At 41.7% G+C, this 14909-nt stretch overlaps 1 protein-coding gene across 1 annotated transcript; it reads right to left on the minus strand.

The window, feature by feature from the left end:
• Positions 1 to 3480: 3480 nt before the first annotated feature.
• Positions 3481 to 12879, minus strand: LOC125300272 (vitellogenin-like). Its single transcript, XM_048252036.1, is given in 36 exon segments — positions 3481 to 3681; positions 3846 to 4007; positions 4097 to 4262; positions 4353 to 4447; positions 4547 to 4641; positions 4726 to 4909; positions 5036 to 5165; positions 5416 to 5554; positions 5659 to 5801; positions 5896 to 6102; positions 6216 to 6299; positions 6407 to 6451; positions 6561 to 6823; positions 6912 to 7116; positions 7214 to 7352; positions 7544 to 7729; positions 7815 to 7908; positions 8031 to 8217; positions 8357 to 8476; positions 8565 to 8669; positions 8762 to 8886; positions 8991 to 9088; positions 9178 to 9395; positions 9662 to 9880; positions 9972 to 10097; positions 10230 to 10395; positions 10481 to 10491; positions 10493 to 10639; positions 10732 to 10882; positions 10984 to 11132; positions 11225 to 11263; positions 11265 to 11372; positions 11584 to 11835; positions 11959 to 12110; positions 12223 to 12243; positions 12792 to 12879. Coding segments are annotated over 36 exon segments (4878 nt in total). The 5' UTR covers positions 12832 to 12879; the 3' UTR covers positions 3481 to 3574.
• Between the last annotated feature and the right edge of the window lie 2030 nt (positions 12880 to 14909).

The following is a 14909-nucleotide window of genomic DNA, read 5'->3' on the forward strand; positions in this document are numbered from 1 at the left end:
TACTTTAGCTTTCTCCTTGAAAACTAAATTTCCTCCTTGGAAATTATTACATGGCCATTTCACTCAGTTTTCTCCTTGAAAACTATTTTTAACCGGTTTTCGAAATCACAAAACACTTTTAAGATCAACAGTACAACCCAATCTCTGTCTTGTGTCTCCACTATTCTTTTGAGGATTCAGGTTAACACCCCTTCCCGGCCTACCCACCGACTCCCACAGTACAGCTCTCCTAATAATAAGCAAAACGCTTACCTTTTTCGGGCCCTGAGAGCTGCACTGGAGAAGTCTGCTTCACCCGGGACGGAACTGCTTCCCTTGTTGAATCCTTTCAAATCTCGGTGGGACTTCCAGATCTGTCGTGGAAAAACTATCCACTTTCCCGAACCTCCAATCCAACTAGCACTCTGATGTCAAAGACCCGAAGGAGAACACCAAGACGAGAGAAGCTGAAGACTGTTGATCCTTTATTCACCATATTGCAGTGATAATACAATCCAAACAGTGTCAGGACTGGACCGTCAGGCAATAGCGTGATGAGTGGCAGCTGCTACCCCGATGAGATCTGATCTGAGTGTGCCTGAGCTCTTTCTTTTATGCTCTCAGGGGCCTGGGAGGCGTTTCTATCCTCAGGAACGTCACCAGGCCCTTTTTAGCCAATCAGAACGTTTTGGGACAGTCTCAGTCTCAGTCTCATGACTTCCAGTAAATGTTGCATAACAGTTGCATAAACAATATCCTTATATAAGATGGAATGTTTCTAATAAACCAGCATACACACACACACAAGTTATTATGTCTAGATAAAATCACCACATATGCTATATCTTTTTCTTCTTTTTTTGAGTTTATTTTTCTTTCATCCGATAATAGCCTGCTGGAAATTAACAGACAGAAGCACGGCAGGGCACGCCCCAAATGAAAATGAATGAATGGAACCTCGCTTCTCGCGTCAGTCAGGAAAAACACTGTTCACCAAGTCACAATGATCAGCTATCAATGTGTGATGTTTAGCCTAGGCTGAATGTAATCTTAGGTAATGTCATGTCATATATGAGAACTAATATTGCCGGGCAATACTACATTGAAATAGCGGCGGCCATGTCTCCTGGCATTTTGGTGTTAAAGTTAACGTTAGTTTGCTTTGCATGTGAACATGATGTGACTTGCGATGTATGACACGAAGCAGTAGCCTAACATTCCCTTGAACTAAAATTAGTATTACGAATAATTTAGATATTCAAAATCATATAGCAAATTATAGCCTAATGACATACTACAATTATAGCCTTATGATATATTACAAAAAAAAGTCGAATCCTCGACGAGTCATCGCGAGTGCGAATGCACGAGTCCGAGTCCAAGTTCGAGTCATTCAGTGTTCAAGTCCAAGTCAAGTCACGAGTCTCTAAATTTAGCTAATGACTCGAGTTCGAGTCTCGGACTCGAGTACTACAACACTGCTGTGCAGAGTTGGAAAGTTAGGTCAACTTGGAAAGTGTTTCTAGTTGCCTGTTGGTAAGGAACAGCCGTAGCTTACACCTGCAGGAGCGCATGCTTGGGCGCCTGTATTGCGAACACATTTCCACGAATCACAGATGTGTTGATGACATAAATTAGGAAATATTAGAGGACTCAATGAGACAAACTGCATGCCGATTCCATTTAACCCAAATGCCCCAGCAGCAGCACGGGAGAGGAGAGCTTATCTGACAGATCTGCATTGTCTATAGTATGGTAATGTTAGATTACATTGCAAAAATATCACCATGCATTCATAAGCTCGTGATTCAGTGAGAGTGATCCCAAAACATCGGAAAGTGACATTTCTGTATTACATTTTGTCAACAGGAAAAATCAATAGCAAACTGTTCACAACTGACTATAGCACTGTGAACCGTTCCTGGTTGCGCCTCCAAATCCGCCATCATAATAGCAATCCGCTATGGAACAAGCGTGCCTGTTGTTAAAGGGAATGTGAGATGACGCTCTGATTGGTTTATTGCACGTTACGCCCAAACCACACCCATGAATACTGTAACTGCTACAGACCACCCCATTTTAGATTTGCGTCGGGTGCAACAGTCAATATTCCGCCAGTAAAATAGAGACAGCGCCCAAGATCCACCCACAAAGCGATTTGCGCGAAGTCAATTGCGTTAAAGTGCAAGATATAGCCCTAAATGTTTGCAAAATCCCGATGTAAATGGAACATTTTTCCAAGATTTGGAACTGTTTGTCTCAAGGAGAAGTATGAACCTTTAGTTTAACTGTGTTAAAATTGCAAGGGTTCCCTAACAAATGCCTTAAAGTGACAGGCACTCAATTAGACCACCACCCCCCCAACCCCGTTGTCCAAGTCAGCCACTGCCACAAATTGAATCCAGTTGTGTGGGAAACACTAAACATTCACACCCAACTTCTGTCATAGCTCTCTAATTTATAAAATAAATCAGTGAAACAGTATCCTGATAAACAAGTAGCATTTTAATGCCTCCGTCATGTTTCATATTTGGTAAATAAACCACAGGGAAACGTTAACTGCTGCCATTGGTCAATTCCTCTGTAGCCTGACAAATCTTATTAGAAGGATTTTTGATTTTCAAAAGCGTTCAGCCGTTACAGCCAAACAAAATCCGTAGCCGCAAAACAGGAAGTAGGTCACATCTCAGGAACGCTTTCACGTATCGATACCAAACTTGGTGCATAGACTCGGGACCCCATCCTGAGGACACACAGTGAATTTGGTGACATTCAACCACTAGGGGGGCGCTAGAGTTACAGGAACTTAGCTCATATCTAAGCGACACTTTCATTTCTCAAAACAAAACTTGGTACAGGGACTCGGGACTCCATTGTGAGGACACATATAATTTGGTGCCCTTTGACCTAGGAGTCGCTGCAACTAGCAAAAATGTGTTTTGGCATTTCGGATGTATATTAATGCATGTAACCTTTGACCTGTACGCCCAATTTTGAAAATTAGCCACTGTTCTTGAATAACATTCTTGAGTAACATATTCCACTGTCGCTCACGTTAGTGACCACACCAGAGCAAGCACACTTTTGCAGTTCCTCGCAAATGCAGTCTAGTTTAGTCAGCGAGTTGTTAATTAAACACTCAAGGGGACCATAGTTTGCTGGGTGCTACACATTGATGGTTGTTAAGTTACCTCTTTACTGTAAAGTGCTTTGTGTGCCTTGAAAAGCGTTATATATGCAATGCTTTTTGCCATAGTCATTAAGCGCAGGGCTAGGTAGATTTGGGTGCCATCAGCTTAGCTATTTTAGTAAATGAAGTTGATTTTGATGATTTTTCCAAGTGGTAGCATATTAAGAATAATACAAATTAATAAAAAAAAATATTGCTTTTTAGTTGTTTTTTTTGTGTTAATGTAATTGTACCTTACATTTAGTAGCAGTGTTTTCGATTGTATCAGCAAATGTGTTATCTAATTTCAAGAAAGTTCCAAGAGACAAATGCAAGTTGCTGATGTTGATTTTATTTCAGTTTCATACATACAGATGATTGGATACTGAGAATGTTTAACAAATCTCAAGTTTAAATCATAACATTCTATGCACACCGAGCGTTGCACTGGCAGTCCATATGTGCCTCTGCAGTCTCCCTCAGGTCCACACTCTTCTGAGAGATGTTGCTCAGATCCACAGAGCGGCTGTAATCTGAAGAGGAGAAAGGAGACGTCATGTCAGATAAACTTGTTCACAAATAAAACTAAAAGGTTACCCAACTCATTCAGAAATAAGCTGATGGATATCTGTGAGTAACCCCAGAAGTCCCAAACCCATGTTTTTGAGCACGCATCCTAACAGTAATATATCCTTACCAGCAGGGAGACAGTGGAATGCAACGGTGACAGGCATGGTCTTCACTGGGAGGCAACCAGGCAGACAACGCAGCACTGGCTCCACAGAGTAGCATTTAGACTCCTGGCCATCCACAATCAGCTGCTTCTCCAGCTTGACAGATTCATGCTTCAGACGGCACTCTAGAGCAAACACAAAGATGTTTCGGCACTTTACAGCATATAGGAAAGACAGAGACAGAAGACAGAGGACGGGGAAGTGTCTTTCTTACGAGTGCTGTCGCGGCAGCTCTCAGCGGGAAGCACCCAGGAGTGGACGAAGCTGACTGAGCTCTTGGTCTGGTAGCCGCTGGGTGTGGAGTACTCCTGTCTGGTCTCTCCGTCAGCTTTACCACAAACACCACAAGTCTGGCCCTTCATCCAGTCTGCAACATTGACCTGAAAGACACAGTTATACTGAAGTCTCACTTCTGTTGTGTTTCTTAAAAATCTAACCATCGATGTAAAAGCAATTCAGGCTGTGTTTACCCTCAATGTGTCCTTGCCGAAGTAAACCTCCTGAAGACCAAGGCGAGGAGCATGAAGTGACAGGCCCTGAGCTTTCTGTCTGATCTGAATGGGGGCTAAAACCAAAAACATTGTTATATAACACTGTATTGGGAAAAACACTGTGGGATCAATGGAAAAGTAAAGTTTTAGTTTAAGTAAGGTGCCCAGTTTACCTGACGGGTGTTGGTAGGGAAGATTGGAAATAGGAACCACCACACCGTTAACCTTTACTAGCACATCACTGCCAGTAGGGTACAGGTCAACATCCCTACAGAAAGCCATAGCAAAAGGTCAGCATTCTTAGCTACATCATCATGATATAATGGGTTACTCACTACTGTTGAATACTTACATATCAGCAATCTTCACGTTCATGTGGTTCTGTGCGGTGACCTCATCCTTCTTCAACAGGACCATGAACTTAAGCTCTGGAGTACAGTCCTGAGCCAGCACTTGGTAGCAGGAGATTGGCATCTCATTCTTGTACTTCCTGTTGTTGAATGTGGTCAGAGTGTCCTGGATCATGCTACACTGAGCTGAAACAAATTATCACCTTGATCAAGATTCCATTTATAAATGCCGCCAAAGGGGAAATATCCAAAACACTTTCAATAGGCACTGTAAGTTTACAAAACATATTGTCCTCTGAAATGTATACCTACCAGAGGAAGCCTCAGCATACAGGAAATGAATCTGCTCAAGGATGTTCTCCTCGGGAATGACCTGGATAGTAGCATCAGCACCAATTGGCAGGGCAATGGGAAGAGGCAAGGCCAGTTTGGAGAGAGTCATCTGGACACATAAAACACAATCAGTGATTAATACTCACTCATTTGGCTGACACTTTTATCCAAAGCGACTTACACATGTCAGTTCTTACAAGGGCCAGTCTACCCAGAATAAACTTAAGTGCCTTGCTCAAAGTCACAACAGTGGCAGCCGGGAATTTAACCCTCAACTTTTCTGCCTACTGCATGCCAGCTCCTTGACCACTACACTACCACCGCCTTACAGTTTGAAAGAATCATTTGGCGATATTTACCTGTGGCAGTTTCATAATGACATCCACTGTCCTTTCAGTGGGGATGGCAACGGTCAGTTCCATTTCTTTTTCGCTGTTCTCGGCTTTGTTGACAGTGATCCCAGCCATAAGGGCAGCATTAGGGATGTACTTAGCCAGCCTGGGTGGTCACAGTAAATACAAAGTATAAATACAGACTGAAAATGTATATAAAGAGAATGGATATTAACCTTTAAAAAAACTCTTTGATTAATGACAAAGTACCTGGTTGCATAGGTAGTGACAATGGTAGGGATCTTCACCCACTCCAGCTCCAGACGGGCAGCTGGGCTTGGACCAAGGAGACCAGCTTCTGCCTTCAAAATGGTGGCGTATTCTTGGCACTCAGCTCCCCATGTAACCTTAGTCTGATGACACATAAGTTACTATTAAATATCTAAATTAATAATTTCTTACTCTCAGTTAGCCATAAATGAAAGTGACAATGAGACATAGTCGCACCATGACTTTGTGCTTGCTCAGAACAACACCATCAGCACACATCTTCCAGTTGTCAGTCTCAGCCAGAGCAGAGATGACGATCTGCAGTCTGAAGTTGGTCTTGTCAAGATAGGCAGCAGCCTGGTATCCCAGCAGCTTCTCGTCAGTTCTCACAGCGCGGAAGATGGCCACCACAGCAGGAGCGACAGCATTACCTAGGAACTGATTCTAAATGTGTGGATTGAAAATGACGTGTTGAAAGTACACATCATTTATTTACACCTGGTCCCAAATTGCCATCCAGTATAAAGGTTTAGGCTGTGCCATTCTATGGAACTCACCTGTTGGTAAATGGCTTCAAAGCTGGATGCACTACTTCCACTGCTTCTGAGGTTCTGAGCGGAGATTCCTTGAGAGACCAGGTACTGATATCCAATCACAATTGTTGAAGTTAGATATGTTTTACAGTCTTGTATTTTACAGTAAGATATTTTGAGCTTTTCATTACAACAGCAGAAAGTTGTTTAAATACCTGGTTGTTGTGGAATTTCTTGAATGGGTATTGCTTGAGGGAGGCCTATGGATCAGTAAAAGAAAGTGAAGCGAATCGCTTCGATTGTATTGAATATCATACCTTCAATTCTGACACATTAGAATATATACATTGTGATATGGTCCAAACTGACCTTTGACATGCGGGAGCTGGATGAGCTGGAGCTGGAGGAGCTCAACAAACTGCTGATGCCAAACATGCTGGAGCTGAGCAAGCTGCTTGAGCTGGAAGAGCTGTTTCTCAGAGCAGGCTCAAGGATCTTCTTCAGTTTAGCAATGATGGTTTTGCCCTCGGCGGTTTGCTCATCAATGATGTTGATTTCCTTCAGGAGCTTCTCTGCAGCCTTGGGTCCAATTTGAACTTCAGCCTCCAGTCTCTCAATAGCTGGGCCATCAGCTGTTTGAAAGTAATAGATTAGTAAAACATTTGTAACATGGAAACGTATATATATTTTCTGGAAATGTATTTGAAGGAAATATATTACCTGGTTTCACAGCAACCAAAACGGCGTGTTCTCCAATGAGGTTGAGGAGAGGAATATCCTTGATGAAGGCAGTGTTGCTAGAGGTGACTTCAAAACATCCTTTGATTCCAATGAAAGCAGCTGGCACACAAATGGTCTTGTGGAATGGTACACCGGCCCTCAGTTGAGGTACCAGGTCTGAGTAAATGATCTCGGAGGACTGGGACTAGACGGGTGACAATAATAACTGTTTAGATTACTGAACAAGATGTTAGGACCTGATTGAGTTGACTAAGGAAGATGGGAGATTTCAGTGGACTTACTGCACTGCGAGAAGTAGAAGACATCGTAGAGGCAAACCTCTCAGTGGACCTCAGCTGTGTAGCAACAAGCGGCACCATGGGTGTGATTCTCTCAGCTGCAAGGTCCTCAATGTTACGGGCAATAGCCAGGGTCTCAACACTAGTTACAAATGAATAAGAGTAAATTACATAGAAATACAAAACATTATACACTCTTAAATCGAATGTGTTGACCCTATCTGGACACAAAGATGTGTTAAAAACAAAGCAAGTTGTGTTGTTTTCAACACATTTGTTTTAAGAATACTAGTATTTTGTATATTTGAATCACATAGACACAAGTATCATTACCGGATTTTAGCAATGTGCTCAGGTGTCTCAACAGGGAGAACCTCAATCTTGAAGTTCAGTTTGGGAACATCCGCTCTTGCAGCCATCTTAGCAGGCAGCACAGTGACAGCCTTGGCTCTGGCCATGACGGCAGCCTGAAGGAAGGCAGTGTTGACTCCCATCACAGCAAAGGTGTGCATGGAGATGCTACGGAAAGGAGAAAAAAACATTTGAAGACTTGCACTTGAAGAAATGTGTGGATATACTGTTGATATTTGTCAAAGAGGTGTACCTTGGAGTGGCCTCAGCTTCCAACTGGATGTCTGCCTTCAGCAGCTCGGCAGCATTGAGAGGTTCAGAAAGAGGTGGGGTAATTGTTGCTTTCACTGTAGAAGTCGGATGGATTGCAGAAATGTTGGATTAGAAAACAATAGCTTAACAATAAGCCAACTATGCCAATCATGATTATGAAATTGGTCAAACCTGTCCATAATTATCTTGATCCTACCTTTGATGGAAGCAGCGGCAACAGCAGCAGAGTAGAGACTGAGTTCCATTGGCACACCAACAGCAGTGGGGAAGATGCGGCGAATCTCAGCAGCCAGAAGAGGCTTAGCGGCCTGAGCGGTAATGCCAGTCTGCAGTGCCTTCAGGGCATCTTTCAACAGGACCTTGGCATCGGCACTAGTGGCAAGCTGGAGATGGGAGGGATGATAATAATGATAATAACATGCCCATACTGAAAATAATCAAACTTAAACAAACAAATGCAACGCACCAAAATGCAGCTCATTATTGTAGTGTTCAAAGTGAATTGATAACAAACTTCTTTACCTGAACTGCTTGTTCAATTATAGCTTTGTCAATGTTTGCAAAGGCAATTTCCTGTCCGAAGAACTTGACATAGACGGATGCCAGAGGCTGGCTCTTTGGCAAGGTCTTCCATTCTGCAATCTGCAAAATATTGAAGAGATTTTTGCACACTGAATCATTTCTTTATTTATATATATCTTAATTATATAGTTATTTCACTTTTACGTACTGCCTTCATGACACGCTTCATCTTGGTGATCCTGTCGTCCTCCAAATCCTCCAAAGCATGAGTTTTCAGAAGGGCCTCCTGAATTCCCTCGGTTCTCACTCCCACCTGAGCGTGCAAAAGGAGGATTTAATACATGTACACAGATGGACACAATTTTAGTCATGCCGTTTTTATGAGGACATTGTTGTTTTACACACCTCAAGAACATCAGCAGCAGCTCCAGCAAGATAGGCACGAGCTTTAGCCACAACAGCTGTGGGCAGAATGGTGGCACCATCGTTGATGATGAAGGCACTGCCGGCAGCACCAACCATTACGGGGCCTTCAGAAAAAGAGAGGATTTCAGTTTAACATTGGAAAAAAAACAAATCCCCAAATTTTGAAACTCATTCAGGGTTTATTAAGAGAAATGAAAAACAAGCCTACTTTTGTACAGGTCAAGGTGGATGGCTTTACTGTAACGGTAGCTCAGTCTGTCCAGCTTGGGGCTCAAGATTTTGATGGCAACATTGCTGGCAGCAGCCCTAAAATGGGCATAAATGACCGTGTTAGACAACTAACCATAGTTCAAGAGGAAAGCAAAATACACAAAGCCGAACAATATTGCACATACACAGTGGCATAGTCTGGGACAGTGCTCCTGGTGAGAGATCTGATGTAGGAATACACAAAGCTGACAATCTGCATGCTGGTCTCCTTCTTCAGAACGCTAGCAATAGTAGATACCAGTGCAACTGTGGGTTTGGTCTCAAACAGAACCACAGCAGCCACCATACGCAGTTCAGGGTGAAGGGCCTTGTCCATAAACAGCTGCAGGGCCACTGGCTGGACCTACACAACAATAACATAAATAAACAATACATACACTAACAATAAAGTTCATCAATAAAGACATTATTAACATTTATTCATTTAGCAGACACTTTTTTATCCAAAGGTCCATTCTCCCCAGAGCACAATGGTGGAACCTGGAAATTGAACCTACAACTTTTCAGGCTACTGCATGCTAGCCCAGCTCCTTAGCCACTACGCTAGCACCGCCCCAGTAGGATTTTGATTTGTAATTCTGCCTGTTGGCCAGAAAATGCTAGACTTACCAGTTTGGGTTCCCTCTTAGCAATGCTTCTGAGAGCCAAGATGGCGTCGACTTGGACTCTGACTGGAAGGGCAGCAGCTGCGGAGCCAAATCCAGGGAGGATCTTCATGATTGGCTTAAGACTAGCAGGATGACCAGCATTACCCAGAACTTTGACCAGCAGGGTGATCTTAGCAATATCAGCCTTAGCAATAGCCTCAGCTGCAAGCTCGTGGATGGGCTGAAGAGAGAAGGTGGACATTGTCAGTCACTCACAAAAAAATATTATGCATATTAAAGGAAAGTCCTGAAGTTAAAGGGGAAATTATCACCTCCAGGAGTTCAGCTGGGCACGTAGGAACTGCAGCACAGTACTTAAAAATTGCGGTACCATATCCCAGCATAGCAATCTCACTCAGAACAGGGTTTGCCTGAATCTTGTGGTGCAGGGCCAAGCTCTGTGTATTGAGAGAGGAGACATGAATATAGAAGACGTAAGAATATAGGAGACATATGAATATATATATATATATATTATAGAGATATATATATTTTTTTAATTAAAAGCTACACTACATGATTCAACATACAGAGATGAGTCTGATGATCTCCGGATCAGAAGGAACCATGTGCACAGCAGCCAAAAGAATCTGAACAGTTTCAGGAATGCTGAGGTCGTCAGCCAAGAACTTCTCTTTGATGAGCTTCACAGCAGCTGGTGTTCCAACAACAGGAATGGCATCCAGAATCCAACGTCTGAAACAATTATGTTACAATTCATACAGATGGCAGGAAGGTGGTCATACGTTTATTTAAATACTAAAGATGGGGCAATTCATACCTGTATTCTGGTCTTGGCCTTAAACTGAGTCCAGATGGCCTCAAGGTTCTCCAAGGTGGCAACACGTAGGACCTGGATCAGCTGGATAAACTTCAGAGGAGCATCCTCATGGACCTTAGCCACATTGTTGGCAACAAGATGGTGCAGAATCTCCACAATCTGAAAAAGATGTATAGACATTATGAGGCATCTGAAAACATGTAAAGAAAAGTGTGTCACAGAAGAGTTTATATGTTATTCAAATATTTCACCTGAGCTGGTGCATTGTTAATTTTCAGAAGCTGAATTGGAGTCTGAAGAATTTCAGTGGCAAACTCATAGAACAGGGATCCGCGGGCCAAATATTCAGCGTTGATTGGGACAATGGGGGTCTTCTCAATCTCCAGGAAGGTCAGGCTTTGCCTTTAACCATGGTATAAAAAAGATATTTAGTTTACAAGGCTTTAAATCAATAAGTATGTTCTATTTTGTGAGATAAGACAATGTTATAATAAAACACATACTTGGCCTCCATCTGTGCAACTCCACCCATCTCAGCAACAGGTGTGACCTGATGGAGTTCCTTCACTGTGGCTTCAGTGAGCAGAGCTCCAGTGGGGGTTGGTTTCATGATGTAGCTGTAGGTTGCGGCTCCAGTCAGGCTCCTTGCTTGCTGTGTGTGTGGGATTGGACAGTTATTAGATTCTAATGATTAGATGTACATATTCTGAACTGATCTGACCGGAATTATCTTGTTTTGCTTACCAGTGTTTCCAAGTAAGCCAGGCCCAAATCCTTGATGATCCCTCTCTTGGCAGTTGGTGAGATCCTTGGACTTGGTGACAAGAATGCGCTCTGCCTTGACATCCTCACTGATGACATAGTGGGTCTTGCACACTCCCTGGGCTCCAGCCTGAAGAGCAGCGATTAACGTTTATTACATTTACATTTATTCCTTTAGCAAACGGTTATATCCAAAGGGACTTTTATGTCATTTACATTACACGGCCAACTGTCCCCAGAGCACTCCCTGGGCTCCAGCCTTTTGGTTAAAAATGGACATGCTAGTTACCTGCCATTACACTGACTGAACACAAGATGATCTTTTTGGGTTTTGGCCTTACCTCTTGCAGTTCATAAATATTCTGGGTCTTCTTGAGGTTGAGCTGAAGAATGTTGAGGATACCTCTGTGGACATTAAGAACTGTGGCGGAGACTCCAACGGGGGCAAAAACCTTGCCAACCACACCATTAGCGTACTCAAACTTTATGGGAATCAGAAGCTGAGAAGCCAGTGCTGAGGTGAGCTTGGTGGCTGGGACGAAGGGGTCCTTTGGCCAGACACCGCTGTACTCAAAGATCTCAGGATCTGCGAGCTAATGAAATAATATTGAGCATCCATTAATAATCATTGACTCAATTTCTTAAAAAAAAAAAAAAAAAAAAAAAAAAAAAAATTGAACTAGATGAAATTTTTTGACATAGGTGTGTTATCTTACCCTCAGCAAGTAGGTGTTCTGAGCCTCAGCGCTGATGAGAACCTTGCTGCTGACTTTCATTCCTGCTCTGGCCAGACCTTCCACAGGAAGTCCACCAAGAAGCAGAGCCTCATATTTGTACACATAGGTCTTAGAGGCAGCAAACTCGGGAGCTGTGGAAATGGATATGTCTTATCAGTTTGCTGAGTAAAGAGCAGAAGAAAGTTGATATTTCAAAATACTGATTATATTTCAATTGACTCAAGAACATAATTTTTCACTTACCAAGGTTCACGTGTTGACTCGCTGAGAAAATAAAAGTTAGGAAATTTGAAATCGTTGAAGATATTTTAAATTAAATGTTACATTTTAAATTGAAACTAACTGCCTAACTGACCTGCACAGCATGTAAGCCTATTCTGTTTTAATTTCTTAGCATTTGTTGTGATTATATAATCAAATGATACTCATGATAACTTAAAATAGAAGGATAGAATGGCATGTGAATTTCAGGAGACAAATTAGAACAAACTGTTCCGGTAAAAATATTCTTGCTGTTTAAATGTTGCACTTTTACCCTTAATAGCCTATCTCTGGCAATTCATTTTTGGATGACTGTAGATAGTTGTTTAGCCTACGTTTCCATAGATAATAGGCTACACCATAGGCCATCTTGAAAATAAAACACTTCACAGCTGCTAACCATAACCATCCTCCACAACCATGAGGATATAATGGTAGGCTAAACGATCGGCTTGCTTGATCAAACCCACTAATAAGAAAATTTAAGAAAAACATTTTTAAAACAGCAAAATAATACATTAACTAATGTTTTAAAAGTTACATCCACATACCCACAAGGGCTAGAGCCAGTGAAAGCAGAACCAGTCTCATCGTGGGATGTAGAGAGCAGCACCAACACACAGCTCTTTTAAAGCCTAATCTTTGATGACATCACCTAAGGCCTGTTTCACCAAATCAATGTGATGCAGACACATTTCATTGGTTCAAGGTTGGATTTTGTTAATCTTAACAGGTTAGGTTGACCTGCCTTTCTCTGTCCACTTCTGAATATTTCCAAATATTGATTGGTAGATAGTGGTCAGATAGTGGTTGTATTTTGCAGGATTGGAAAAAATCTAATGTAGTTTGTAACAAAATACTTTGAGGGATTTAGAGTAGAGTTGTATTTAGAATATTTCAAAAATTCAAATAAGCCAACATTTCATCACTCAGTTAAATATACTACCTCTAACCATAACCAATGGGCTATGCTTATTACCATAGTAAAAGTTTTGACCATATTTGCTGATGTTGGCAATGGCAATGTCCAGGTTAGATGACCTTCCCTTCCCTACCCTTCAGACCAGGCTCCCTCCAAGTGAATCAGCTTTGACCACAGGAGAAGAGGTGGCTCTGCTGCACCTCTTTAAAACGGCATTAAAGGAGAACTCTGGTGATTTGTCACATAGATCTCTTTTTCTCGAGGTCACCGAGTACTATCGGTATGAAAAAAATTGTTGCTGCAGTTGCAGTTGCTGCAGCCAACATATGGACTCATGAACATGCTACCAGAGTGTAGCACTGTAGCCGCCTGGCTCGCTGTTTGCTTCGATTTTTTTATCTCTTCATACCGACAGAAGGCATACTTGGTGACCTCGAGAAACAAAGATCTATGTGAAAAATCGCAAGAATTCTCCTTTAAGGTCAAGTGTTTTGTGAAACATAATACAGTCTGTATACAACTGTGTTGTGCTGCAATTAGAAGGCCAGTGTAGTGTAGCGGTCCTTTAATGTCTGCAGCAACCTCCTCTGGATGTTTTACCAGTCTGTTGTTGCCAGCGTCCTCTTCTATGTTGAGGTATGCTGGGGGAGGAAACACTAAGAAGATGGATGCTGGGCGACTGGACAGGCTGGTAAGGAAAGGTGCTGATCTGGAGTGCAAACATTTTGGACAATGGCTGTCATCCACTCTATCACAAAGCAGAAGAGCATGATCAGCTCAAGACTACGCACACTGCCATGCACAGCTGACAGACTGAGGAAGTAATTTATCCCCAGGGCCATACAACTCTACAATGCCTCACAAAATTGAAGAGGAGAGATAGACTTCTCTGCATAGTCTGTTTGCCTCTCCACCCTCTCCACTACTTCCACTACCTCCTAAGTTTTTTAAACTCTATCCTTGCACTGCTATAGTTGTTTATATTACTATGTCTATTTAATAGACACTGTACTGCACTGCTGGACTTATTTGCACTACCACCATGACACACACTCTCACCTTACCATGCATAGTGAATCACAGGGTCAGTCCCTGCCCTATCACTGCAAGTGTCATGCTTATACATCCCTTAGTACATTCATGTGGATTTTTTATTTAGTATCTTTTATTGTCCATATTTTTCAGGTGGATTTGTTATTTTATCATCCTGTTTAAGTTGTATATATGTTGTGTGTGATGTCCTTAAGCTACTGGGACCTTCTATCTATTTATCTATCTATCTATCTATCTATCTATCTATCTATCTATCTATCTATCTATCTATCTATCTATATTGTTAGCTTGCTAGTGGCATTTTAGCTAAAATTATGCTCATGTTAGCAGTAGGACAATGTTAGGCGTCATTTGTGATAGCTTAAATAATAATAATAATAATAATAATAATCTTTATTTATAGAGCGCTTTTCTAAACAACGTTACAAAAAGTGCTTTACATATAAAAAAGAATAAACAGAACAAAAATTAAATGTCTAAAAATAATACAAATAAGACCATATCAACATTGGCAAGAATAATGGAAATGTCTCTTTAAAAAAAAAAACCCTATAATAATTAGACAGTATACAAATAAACAAAACAAAAAAACAGATAGGTTTTAAGATAAATAAGGTTAGCACTCAACTGAAATATTTTTTATTGTCCCTTTTGTTAAAAAATAACTTCATCCTCTGAGGGGATTCAAATGTTC

Source organism: Alosa alosa, chromosome 9 (genome assembly GCF_017589495.1).
Source record: "Alosa alosa isolate M-15738 ecotype Scorff River chromosome 9, AALO_Geno_1.1, whole genome shotgun sequence".
Lineage (NCBI taxonomy): Eukaryota > Metazoa > Chordata > Actinopteri > Clupeiformes > Clupeidae > Alosa > Alosa alosa.